The 13,077-nt window shown below is 61.3% G+C and overlaps 1 protein-coding gene across 8 annotated transcripts in view; it reads right to left on the bottom strand.

Annotated features, from left to right (window-relative positions):
* TSNARE1 (t-SNARE domain containing 1) overlaps positions 1-13,077 on the bottom strand; it is a 90,153-nt gene that overhangs the window by 38,288 nt on the left and 38,788 nt on the right. For all 8 annotated transcript variants that reach the window (XM_080803057.1, XM_080803054.1, XM_080803056.1 and 5 more), the window contains 2 exons: positions 3,978-4,055; positions 3,187-3,256 (listed from right to left, as the gene is read on the bottom strand). In XM_080803057.1, coding sequence (XP_080659183.1) covers positions 3,187-3,256; positions 3,978-4,055 — 148 coding nt within the window. The remainder of the gene's footprint in view (positions 1-3,186; positions 3,257-3,977; positions 4,056-13,077) is intronic.

The following is a 13,077-nucleotide window of genomic DNA, read 5'->3' as shown; positions in this document are numbered from 1 at the left end:
CCCCTATGGCTCCCTGTACCCACACCCCTGCTCTAGGCCGTCCTCCCGCCGCAGCGAGGTCAGTCAGACTGGATCTCTGGGGGCTAAGCCCAGCACCAGGCACAGACGCCATCACTGCCTCCTTCCCAAAGAACACCCCCAGCAGGGTCTGGGTCCACACGTCAAAGACCAAGACAGCCAGGTCACCCCGAACGTCACACAGTAAGAGGGTGACAGGCTGGCCCCCGGGGCCCCACTGCTACAGCCTGTCAGCACGGGGCTCACCGGCTGAGCTGGCCCGGGGAACCAGGCTACAGACACGGCAGGGCGCCAGGGAGTGCAGTGGGGGATGGTGCAATGGGGGTGGAAACAGGGGAGGGCGGGCTCTGGAGGAGAAGAGGCAGGCCATGCTGGACCACTGGGGCCCTGGAGCTGGGGACTCACCCCATCCAGTCACACACCCGCTGGGAGGAGCTGGGACCGCTGGGGTCCCAGGGCTGGGGACACTCCCCGTCCAGTCACATACCCGCTCGGAGGAGCTGGGACCACCGGGGTCCCGGAGCTGGGGAGCCCTCCGCACCAGCTCAGACAGAGCCTCCCTGCCCGTTGTGAACACAAGCTAACCCCAGCCAGGTGTGGGCGGAGCCCCGTCACCCTGATGTTGTGCCCAGGGACCTACAGACTGGAACCAGGGCTGTCCCACCGCGTGCCCGCGAGGCTGCGGGGACAGGCCCCTTTCCGCAGCCACACTGCCCACACAGACTCCTGGAACACTCAACCGTCCCTCCGCAGCAGCCTGGGTGACACCCCCGCAAGACAGACAGACAGACAAGGTCCCCTGGCCACTGAGCTTCACTCCACGGGGGAGACAGATCTCCCTCCCGGCCACCTCAGCCGACTGAGGAGCCTACGGCAGTGTGCCCAAGGCGGGTCCCCTCACGGTCCTGACACAAGTGGCTAAGCCACACGTCTCATGCAAGGCGAGAAAGTCAAGGTCAACTCTGTGTGGTTCTCTGGTCACTAGATTTACTCTTCTCGAAGGAACGTCCCGTCCCGAGATCAGAGCCCACCATGTCGCACCGAAGCGTCCTCTCCTCTACCTTCTATAAAACACGGGCAATAATGGATGGTCGTGACCTTTTTTTCAGTCCTACTTCACAAGATAAAAACCCACTGACTGTCAACGTGGAGAAAACACAGAGCTGGAACTTACACCGGCCTCAGTCACCTCCAGATGCTACCAGTCCACCAGCGGCACCAGTTCCGCCACGAAAGGGGGCCTGGGAGGCTCCGGCCCGCAGCCGGTGAGGAGCTACCCTGCAGGCAGAGGGGCTCCGGGGGGATGGGGTTCTGGCTGGGGGGAGACAGGAAGGTGCTAAAGCCAGAGTTTCTGGGTCTAAAAGCTGAGGTCAACGGGGGAGGACAGGGGATGGCCCCGGCCACACTGTATCACTCGGGCAGGGGAAGGAGCAGGAGCCGGCTGTCCTCTCCAACCCACACCGGTGACATCGGCCTTCGGCCAGCTGGGCAAGGCAGCCCAGGAAACACACTCAAGGGCCCGGGCCCTGAAAATGCCCGCCGCTCAACCCCGGGGACACGGCTCCAGGGACCGACCCTGGAAACAGGAGTGAACGGAAGGAGCCAGCACAGCACGGCTCCTGGGAACTCCGGCCGCAGGACCGAGAAAGAGGAAGGACCAGACGAGCCGGCCCGGGTGTCGGCTCGCTAGTGATCCAGATCCGACTGCGCTCGCCGCGGCTCTGAAGAGCGCGTTCCCCGTGTGTAATCAGGGCACACGCGCTCCAGGTTCCTAACAGTAAAAACCGGGATCCGGAACATTATTCACTGAAATCCAATTCTGCAAAATGCGTAAGGACTCGAGAAGAGGCTGGCAGGAAATACCGAAATGTTAACTCAGACATCCTGCGTGGCCACGTTTCCCATAATGAACATATGCTACTTTCACAATCAGAAAACAATACGTTATTTTTAAAAAAGAAACAAAACGAATAATAAAAGACAGAATTGTACGTAAAATCTGCAAAGGGCCCCTGGTTGCCTTAAGCTCGGGACCCCCACCCTGGGCAGAAGTGGTCCCAGCTAGCCTGTGTGGACGGACAGAGGAAAGCCGGACGGACGGAGAGCTGGGTGAGACGGACGGGTGAACCAGTGCCTGGGTGGGCGGGTGCATGGATGGATGAGTGGGCATACAGGAAAGGGAATGAATGCACGGGTGGGTGGCTAGATGGGTGGACACACAGACGGACAGGGTGACAGACAAAGAGACAGAGAGGGGCTGTGGCCTCTCCAACAGACACCAATGCCAAGAAGAGACACGTGGTCTCGGCCACAGCCCACACCCCTCAGAGCACACGTGGTCCACCGGCCCATACTAGCATCCTTCCCAGGCGGGAGGCTCGGGCTCAACCAACCCAGGGTCCCCTAGCCAGGAGGTGGCACAGGGAAGGAGGGCGTACATGCTAGTCCCAGGCTCCCCCTCAGGGATCCCCACCCGGGCCGTGCTGGGATCACGTGGCATTATCATCACGTGTCACCAGGCCCTGGGTGACAGAGCCTAAACAGAGCGACCCCCCTGCCCCGTGCCGGCCAGGCCAGCCCCCCGGCAGAGATCTCCCTTCTCTCTCCCCAGAGACGCGGCCCCTGAGAAGCCTTCCTGCGGGGTGCGCAGCCTCACCCTGGGCTGGCCGGGCCCCTGGGCAAGCAGACAGGAAAGCCCGACAGGACGCCCACAGGGCAGAACCACAGCCACAAAAACGCAGGCCCAGCTGGGTGTCCACAGCGGGCGAGCTGCCTGTGCTCTGGCACGCCCATGGCAGCCGGCGTGCCCGCAGGTGTGCTCCCAAGGGTGCAGGCCCCGCCCGTGAGCTCTGCTGCGACACGCACGTCTGTGCACACAGGCGGAAGCTGGTTCACCACCTGAGTACATGCCGGCACGCAAGGGTGTGTCTGCACAGGTGTGGCAGGCTCAGCCGGGCCTCCACGCGCGTGGATGGAGGGGGACGCTGGCCGTGGGCTCGGCCTCCAGCTCCGAGCACGGGCTCGGCTGGTCCCCAGGCATGTGGGGTGGACGTGTGGTCCCAGCAGGTGTGTGGCTGGTCTGTGGACGGGCAGGCCTAGAAGCGGGTGTAGGGCACACCTGGGCACACCTGGGCACACCCACAGGCATGTCTGCGATCACACACTCACAGGCTCTCCCTCAGCTCCTGCGTGTCATTCGGAGTCCCCAGGGACCGGAGGCTCTGCTCCAAGGAGGTCACTGCCCAGAGAAAGGGACACGCATCAGGAGCAGAAGAACCCCCGCCCGGGGTGATCCCCAGACTCCAGGCTCCGTCCCCCACCCCCAGCAGAGGCAGGGCAAGGAGCCCCAGGACATGGGGGCCGAGGCCACGGAGACCATGCAGTGACAGTGGGCACAGAGCCAGGACAGCCAGTGCTACAGCCCAGCCCCAGCCCCACACTTGGCCAGTCATACCCCCGTGGGGTTCCCCAGGCACAGTCCTCTCCCGGCCTTTCAGGTATAGCCCATGGTCTCCAAGCTCTAGGCAACTGCCCCTGAGGGCCTCACCCCAGGTCTGGAGAGGGGCTTTCTCTCCTCTCCCGGTCAGCACTCCCCTGCTGACCTGCCGAGCTCGGGGTTCAGGGACAAACACCAGCCCTTGCCCACAGGGTGCAGCGAGCCACCCCCCGTCTCCCGGGTCTACAGGAACTGAGGACGGGGCGAGCTAGGACTCTCACTCCTGATCCCGGGGAGCCGTGAGGCGGCCCGTGCTACCAGGCAGAGGGAGGCTCTGAGGCACCCCCTCCGGGGTACGGAACGGGTCTACACTGCAGGGAGCAGTGGACACACGGGCCGCCCCACCCTTCCCTGAGACCACGGCGCTCTCCTGGGACCAACAACAGGGCCTGGGCTGTAGGGCGGCCGAGTCAGGGGACGGCCGGGTCAGCTGAGGGGGAGACGGGGCCCGGCACAGACTCACCGTGGCAGTTGATTCGGAAGACGCCGGCCGACGTCTGCTGGAACAGCTCCTGGAGGTCACCTGGGTCCACCTGGGTGGCTGGGAGAGAGCGGAGGGGGGCACGCGCATTCACGGGGCTGCCTGCTCCGGGCGGTCGCACCCGCCCAGCCTGGGGTCACCCAGAGCCTCAGGGATGGAATGCCGAGGCCACCCTGGGGCACACAAAGCCACAGCAAAGGGAGGAAAGCAGGGGGAGCCCCTCAGAGAGGCCCCGGCAACCCCGCGCCCCGGTGCCGGCGCACTGGAGAGAAACAGAAACCCAGGCCCCCGGGAGTTCCTGCATGCGCGTGAGGTCACTGCACACGTAGGACACCCAGGAGAGAAACAACCCAATGCCCGGCAACTGAGGGTGAAGCAGGGGCCGCGCTGACGACACACCACACAGCTGAACCTCTCACGCGCGCCGGGTCTCCTGGTTCCACGGAACCAAGCGTCCGGATCCACGGCAGCCGGGGGCTGGGCCGGGGATGGGATGAGGGCTAATGGCTATGCAGTTTCTTCGTGGATAAAAGAAGGTTCTGGATTATTCATGGTGACGGCTGCACACGCCGTTGGAGATACTAAAAACCACTGAAGTGCACATTTAAAGACGGGCAACACGGTGGATTCCACCTTGTGTGAATTTCACCTCGTGTAAGTTTTAACTCAATTTAAAAAACTCTATTGAATGTTATGTGGACACCGCCAAGTCCTGGGGGGACGGAAAGGCCACACATTGTGGCCACGACAGCAAGGTCTGCCTCCCTTAAAGGACAAGGCCCCGCCTGCCCCGTGGTCCGGCCATGGCCCCCTGGGATTCACGCAAAGAATCACTAACAGGCCCATAAGACGCTCATGGTGGCTTCATTCTCAGAACCTGGAAAGGGTGCCACTGGCCACCAACAGAACAGGCAGGGCCCTTCACAAGATGGAACCACAGAGAGGAAGGGCTCACATGGGTGTCTACACTGCCCACCTCCAGCCCCAGGGAAGCTGGGACCTTAGCCTGGATGGGGCAGACCTGGGCAGGTCTCCAAGCAATTGACAGAGACTTGTCCGTGATGACAAGGGTCGGCGGGAGAGGGGGCGGTGGTCTGGGTGGGAATGGGGCGCCGTGGCCTCTGGGCCCCCACCCCAGACTGAGCAGCCTCAAGGCCCTCGCCTATGCAGCGGGGAGGCTGGTGGGAGTTTTTCTACGGGACAGACACAAGCAGGGCCTCAGGCAACACTGGTTCCCTTGCCGCGGTATGAAATGAGAGGAGGAGGTATGTGGCTCTGAAAGTCTTTCCTGTCCTCCAAGTCTGCGTGGAGATGATTCCAGAAGCCATTACACCGGGGCAGAGGCCGCCCATCCCTCCTCTCGAAGCTGTCTTCCTCTGGACACCTCTTGAAGCCCATCCATGAGCTCGCCAGCCACCACCCAGCCCAGTCTACTCCCGACGCCGTGGGCTCTGTATCCCTCCAGATGACAGATGACACTGGCTTATCGGCTTTGAGACATTCTGTCTTGGACCCGGGGCCAAAGCAGCCGAGCTCAGAGAGGAGGAGGAAGTGGCCCAGGAACGAGCAGAGGCGGGCGGGGAGAGCACACCCCACGGGGGTGGCTGACGGGTCTCCGCAGGGGGACCCAGATGCAGCTCGCCAGCCCGGCTCCAGGCCCTCCCGGGGAGCAGGCCCCTTCCTGGCCGGGGTGCGGGGAGCTGGGGCCTGCGAGCGGCCTGGGAGGCCGCCCACACAGCGGCTGTGGGTGTGATAGCAGTCTCCGACGCCACCGCCACCAGCCCCAGGGGGTTTGGTGTGCACTGAAGATGCCGTGGGCACGCCTGGAAAGCGTGGCGGGATGGGGAGGGGTGCTGTCAGCGGGCTGCCTTGGGAACTACTGCAGACCCACTGGGCGTGGGGGAGTGCAAATGTCCCAGCCCAGCACCCTGACAGCCTTCCGCCCCCACGGAGGTCTGGGGGAGGCCTGGGGGCTTCTATCCCACCAGAGCACGCCCGGGAATGCCGGCTGAGGCCCACTCCTTAGAAGCCAGGCTCCCCTCGGTCCTCGCACCCGGCCACGCAGCTCGGACACTCCCTGGCAGCCAAGAGGGCCTGTGGGACAGTCCTCAGCCTGGAGTTAGAGCGTCCAAGAGCAGTTTCCCCTTGTGTTCTTACAAGGAAGCTGCTAGCCCGGGATGGCCTCTCACACCTCTTCCCCGCTGGGATCCCACGGAGCATGACCTCTGACCGGGGGACACCGGCCAAGGGCAGAGCCGCAGCTAGAGGGCTCCCCTGGTGGTGGCACGGGGAGACTGAGGCTTAACATCTTCCTTACTATGACACGGACACAGCAGCACAGGGGACAGAGGCCTACGGCCCCAAACACGCTGCTGGGGCTGCTGGGGGGTGGGGGTGGGGGGACAAGCACACAGGGACTGTGCACCCAGCCCCCACACCCAGGGGCCCACCCGTCAAGACAGGGCAGGCAGCGAGACGGTGACCGCGCGACAGCAGCAGGGCCGCCGCAGGCAGCCCAAGGGACTGACACAGGCCTAGGGTCCAGGCCAGGTGAGGGCAGGATGACGGAGTCCGGGCCTCAGGGAAGAGGCGGCAGGGCTGTGGGAGGCTGAACTTGCAGGAGCGGAGGGAGAGGAAGGACCCCTTGGGCCCAGACGTCCCATAGGCATGACTGGGGTGGGAAGGGGGCCAGCCACCAGCATGGGAAACACAGAGGAGAAACAGGCGAGGGAAGACGCAAAGAGGTCACTGTGATCAGCGTAGGTCAGCAACACGGGGCGACTCTCTGCTCAGAGGTACACGCCAGCCGATGGAATCCAGAAATTAAGACCCAAAAAAATCAGCCAGTTTCTCCCAGAATCACAATACAGGGCAGCTTCTGTCATAAGGGAATAGGGCCCAGGATCACCACCCCCTGAAAACAGCTAAAACTGCATGAAAGACGGGAAATGATGTTCTGATCCTGGACAAGCTCCAGCACAGCCCCAGGAGAGCACCGCCCCGCCCAACTCCCTGAGCAAGGCCAGACCACACGGCCTGAGGAGACAGAGGGGAGACTGTGAGGCAGACCCGGTCCCCTGGTTTCCAGCCAAAGCCATGTCTGTGCCTCCACAGGGAAGGACAGCCCTCGGGCGCAGGGCACAGGGGCTACGAGGGAGCTGCAGGCCGCCTCCTTCCCCAGCACGGTCGGTGTGCGTCAGGGAAGTCTCCCAGGAGAAGGACAGGAGTCCTGGGCCCCGCGGCATCCGGCAGTGACCGCCCAGGCCGCACCTCCGGAGCAGCGGGTAAAGTCAGTCTCAGCGTAACGGCTACTTCAGAAGTGCCCTGAGACAGCACAGTGACCCACAAGTCCACTGCCCCAGAACCAAAATCTAATCCTCCTCACATGAGACAACCAAACCCAGCACAAAAGCACTCAAAACTCACAATTAGAACTTCCAGGACACACGAAGCAGCAGGAGCACATACAGGGCCCTTAACCGTAAGAAAAATCAGCCAACAGAGAATCAGACCCAGAAACGACAGAGACGACACCAGTAGTGGAGAAAATCACTCCTCCCTGTTGCAACAGCGCTGAAGGACACGGGCGCGTCCACCCGGCAAGGAGGGACCAGAGACGCGGAAAAGCCACAGGGGCACTTGTGAAGACCCCGCGGAGGACACCGCCATGAGCCTCCCCTGCGTGGGGTCAGCAGCAGACAGTGTGCAGGGCACAGGGGAGTGGATTCGAGGACAGCACGGCGGCTGAGCCACAGGGGACCTCAGGGTGACACCCAGCAGCCAAGCACCCGTGGGGCCACAGAAGGGGAGCCACAGGCAGGCAACAAGCAAACAGGGAGAAGTTCAAGAAATATGGACCAAAAGTACCAAAATTTTATGCAATTAAAAACTGAGAGTTCCATGAAGAATTTCACAAAGCCCCAAGCAGAATAAATATTAAAAATTCAGAGCCCAAGGCACAGTAGTCAAAACCGTGGGAGACATCAAAACTGTGGTGACGAGGACACTTCCGAAGGGGCCGGAGGACCATGCACGCGCCACAGACCAAGACACGGGGAGCGCTTCGCCCAAACACGCCACGGCGACAGGGCAAAGTGCCAAAAGAAGGGGAAAAAATCTTTCAACCAGAATTTTATACCCAGAGGAAATATATTCCAAAAACAGAAGAAGAAAAAGACTTCTTTTAGACAAAAAGGCTGAGAGACTCCGTCCCAGCCAGATGTGCAGCCCAGGAAGCGTTAAACAAAATCCCTCGGGTCAAAAGAAATGGTAAAAGGAAACGGGGTCTACGTGGGAGGGCGGGCGTAAGGGCAACGAAGAAAAACACCTGGTCTCTTTGGGACGTATCTCAGAGAACACGGATTACTAAGGTGAGGGCAGGAACAAGACGCCGTCCCGAAGGGCGGCAGGGGTCGGCCGCGTGAGCCTCCCGCATCACACGCAAAGTGACCGAGCGGGACCTGAGGCACACGCAGGCAGCAGCTCAGGCGGACGCCAGACTCCGAAGCAGCCACTAAAACACAGAGCGGGCAGGTATCGCTGATGAGCCACGAGCGGGGGCCACACGGAATAGACACGCGGTTCCTCCAAAACGCTACCGGAGCAAGAAAGGAGAAGAAACGGGCGATCCGGAGAGCAAACACCAAGACAGCGGCACACTGGCTTCATGCTCGCGATCGAGTGCAGTCCACGTGTGGCCGCTGGCGGCCACGCTGCAGGGTGCAGACCACGGAACCCATCATCAGCAAAGTCCCCGCGGACGGCACCGAGGCAGCGGCTCCGGTCGAGGCAGAGGTGGTGAGATGGGGTCAAGAGCAAACGCCACGGACACGGAGCACAGGAAAAGCACTTTATACGTACAACGAGACGTAAGCCGAAGTCGGAGGACTGGAAAATGCATTTTGTAAGACCGTAATCCTGAGAAAGCTGGAGCGGCAATGCCAGCATGGAGAATTCAGAACCACGTGCATGAGCAGAGACAAAGGAACGTTTTCACGGCGACAAAGGGGTCAGCTGATGAAGACGACACACCAGTCCCAGGCGGGCACGGTCCCAACACCGCAGCGTGAGAATGTCTGAACCAGAGTCGGACGGGACTGAACGGAGGAACAGACAAATCCGCAGTTCCAGTGACAGTCGTCACCCCTGCGGCCGCCAAGCGGGGTGGCAGACGGAAAATCCATGAGGAGACCAAGACTTGAGCAACACCGTCGATCGACTGGACCTGAGTGACATCTATAGGACGCTCCACCCAACAGAAGCCAGATACACTCTCGTCAAACGCGCGGTACGTACACCAGGATACGCTGTATTTCAGATAACACAGCGGCTGACATCACATGACAGAGTCTCCAAACACAACAGAATTAAACTAGAAGTCAGACAGACACACATCTGGGAACAGAAACACTTATTTGAAAACTTAACATGCGCCGAACAACCATTCGTTAGAGAAAAAATTACAAAGGAATCAGAAAATATTTTAAATGAATGAACGAAAACATAGTATGTGTAAAACCATTTAAGTAAAGCAACACGGAGAGGAAAACTTACAGCAAAAAACACTCACATTACGGAAGAAAAAGGGCTCCAGTCAGTGACCCAACAGAAGCACATTAACCCCAGAGTGAGGAAAAGGATGGAGATAACGAAGATGAGCAAAAATCAATTAACTCAACGTTGGACAAACAGAGAAGATTGACGGAATCGAAATCTGGTCCTTTGAAACAGTCAATACAATTGACAGACGTGCAGTCAAACCAGTCAAGTACGAAACAGAGAAAACACAATTAGAAATGTCAGCAGTGGGAGAGGCATCCTCCGTGCCGACCGGACAGGCACGCCGGCACCGCGCGGGGAGTCCCGCGGACGAGAGCTCGCGGCGAACGTCACGGTGATGCAGTGGGCAAGTTCCATGAAAACACCCATGAACAAAGGTCTTATCAGACGCAGCAGAAGGCCGGGCAGCACTCAACACGTAACACGCGACACTGTGACACATGACATGTGATGCGACACATAACACGTGATACGGTGACACTAACACACGACACTGTGACACATGACACATGATATTGTGACACATGACACGTGATATTGTGACACTGTAGCAATCACGTGATGCTGTGACACTGAAGAAACTAGTTTCTGAGCTTCCCACAATGAAAATACCGGCTCAGAGGCTTCCCTGGTGAATTCTGCCAAAGAGTTAAGGGGAGAATGTATCAATTCTACACAAATTCTCTCAGAAAACAGAGGCGGAGAAACGAATTCCCCGCCTGCCCCAAGACCTGCTCTGCGGTTACTGACAGGCAAGGCGGCCTGGCATTGCGAGAAGCAGGGACCCAGATCGCCAGGAACAGGTCGACCTCCCGGGGGCGTCATGAAGTGTCAAGGTGACTCGGTCTTTTCAAGCAACGGCGGCTGACAGCTGGATGTCCGCCGATCCCCAGTCCCAAAGCAACAAAACTCACAATCAACTCCGCACGCGTCAGTCAGACACAAAAGCTAAAACTTCAAAACACGGGGCGCCCGGGTGGCTCAGTCAGTCAAGCGTCTGCCTTCAGCTCGGCCTGTGACCTCAGGGTCCCGGGAGCGAGCCCCGAGTCGGGCTCCCTGCTCGGCCGGAGTCTGCTTCTTCATCGGCCCCGCCCCCCACCCGTGCTCTCCCCCACCGTCAAAAGAATAAATAAAGTCTCCAAAAGAAAAAAAACCTTCAAAAAACAATACTTCTGTGGACTTTGTAGCAGGCAAGAACTTTGTATGTGCGGTACAAAGAGCAGAAAGCCCAAAAGAAAACATTGATAACATCAAAACCTGAAGAGCTTCAAAAAGACCATCAAGGGAAGCCAAGGCAGCACAGAGCCCGCCAGACGGTCTTTAACGCAGCTGCTGTCCCGCGACCCCGGAACCCAGGAGCCAGGACGGGGCGGGAGCAGGCCCGAGCCCGGGGCGAGCGCCGACCACCGCAGGGGAGACGCACGCGCAGCCCACGAGCGCACGGGCGTCCCCACCAGGGACAGGCGGGCTGCGGCCACAGGGACACCCCCACCCGCACCGCTGGGCACCGGCCGAAGTCACACCCACGCAAGAGCATGTGGGGCTGCCGTGGGGACAGAGCAAGACAGCCGCTCCAGAAACCAGTCTGATGATTTCGGAGACAGTGAAGCACTGTCTGCCCAAGCCCCTGAGAGTGACAGCGTCTGCCGCGGCAGAGATGAGCGATCGCAGACCTTCACTCAGCCAAAAGCCGCCAACCACGGAACTGTGCGTCGAGGCGACCGGACACAAACTGGGAGATGCCCAATCCTGAGCGACGAGAGGACACGCCGCCGGACCCCGACACTGGAGTCCACGTGCCCGCGGGGCCACAGAGGCCCACCCTGTGGCGGCACAAAACAAGCCAGCAGCTGCCCTGGGCCGGGGCAGGCAAGGCGAGGGGGTCCCTCGCTAAACTCCACCCCGAGGGGACCGGTGGGGGGGGACCGGTGGGGATGCGTCCCGGGCACGCCTCACACGTGGACGCGCCGCATGCTCTCGAGCTCCTCTCCATGAAGCCAGGTCCCAGGCCCCACCTGCGGTGTGGATAAAGTAAAATAGAAAAAGTAAAATCGGCAGAACTTATCCGGCTTTTCTCCAGGAGTCCTCTTCCCTGCCCTCTGCTTCTACTGTGAGCAGAGATGACGGGATGCGGCTGAACCACCAAATCAGGGTTCCTGGCCCACGGGCATCTCTGGGCAGGTGCGCAGCACCATCTGCCCGCGGCAGGAAGGGGACCTGAGGCCGCCGGCGCACACTTGCCAAAGCCTTCCATGGGCCAAGGGGCCCGGCTCCGCGGCAGCTCCAGCCCCCCGCCCTCCCTCTCCCAGGCCCCCAGGCAGCTGCCGCAGCAGCCCCCCCAGTGATGCCGGAGGAGGGGGTAGGAGCTCAGAGACCCCCTGGGAACCCAACACTGCCCCCACCTGCCCTGCCGCATGCACCGAGCGGACAGCAGGCTCTGCCCCACTGCGGCGGCTCCCAGGTGTGACAAACGGCTGGCGGAAGGGCTGGGCGTCGGCTCGGGCTGGGCAGGAGAAGGCCGAGTGCGATACAGAGCCCCAGACATGGGATGAGCAAGGGAAGTCGGGGGACCTCTCAGCTGCGGAGCAGACAGGCCTGGGCGAAACCCAGCACCCCAGCGCCCCAGCACCCCAGTGCACGGGCGCTGTTGCCTGGGGAGTGTAGGGCCCGATCCACGTGAGGGCAGGCTGCAGGGGGTCCCCAGTGAGCAGCAGCACAAGTGCCAGGGCCCATAAGAGGGAGCACCCCATGGCGCTCAACAGCTCCCGAAACGACAGTCGACGGCCGCTCCCCTGCGAGGGCAGGCTGACCCTCCAGGACCTCTAGGAAGAGGAAACGTCTGGAAAGCAATCGCAAAGCCATGGGAGCCAGGAGCTGGGGACTTGCTCCTGCTTTGTTCTTGACGCTCCGGGTGTATTTTCCAGCCCTGGTTCAAAGTCAAAGACAAGGTGAGGAGGGAGAAAGGGTCCTCAGAACCTACCGCCGCACCCACTTACGACTGAGGAAGCACGCACAAAAGACAGGCCCACCTCCCTCCCCGGCCCTAACTGCCAGATCTGGGCTCAGCCTCCATCCTCCCCCCTCCCTGCCCGTGGCTGCAGCCACCCCCACGCATCTCTGTGCCCCGTGGGCCCCAAAGGGACTGCGCACGTCCGTGCGGCAGGCACCCGTCGGGACCCGGCCCGCTGGGCAATCAGACGCCGGGCTAACGTCCGCCGACCCCCCTGACCCACCGTGCCGGACTAAGAGAAGTCACGGCCCGCAGAGCAACTCTCCCTGGAAAACAGCCACCGAAGGACCTCACGGGCTCCAGGTGACCTGCCCCCAGCCACCCACATGCCCGTCCTGACACCGCAGGGCCGGCCCAGCCTGGGCAGAGGCGCGTCCCGCAGGTTAAGCCAGCAACAGAGCCCGGCCCTCCAGACCACAGCTCTGCCACCTGGTCACTCACGGCGCGGACAGGGCAGGAGCCGGGCTGGGGCGGGGCGTGGAGGACGCGGCGGGGGCCGCGGCCTTGGAAAGC

Source organism: Martes martes (genome assembly GCF_963455335.1).
Source record: "Martes martes genome assembly, chromosome: 4".
Taxonomy (NCBI): Eukaryota; Metazoa; Chordata; class Mammalia; order Carnivora; family Mustelidae; genus Martes; species Martes martes.
Note: the sequence above shows the minus strand (reverse complement) of the source record. Positions and strands in the feature narration are given on the sequence as shown.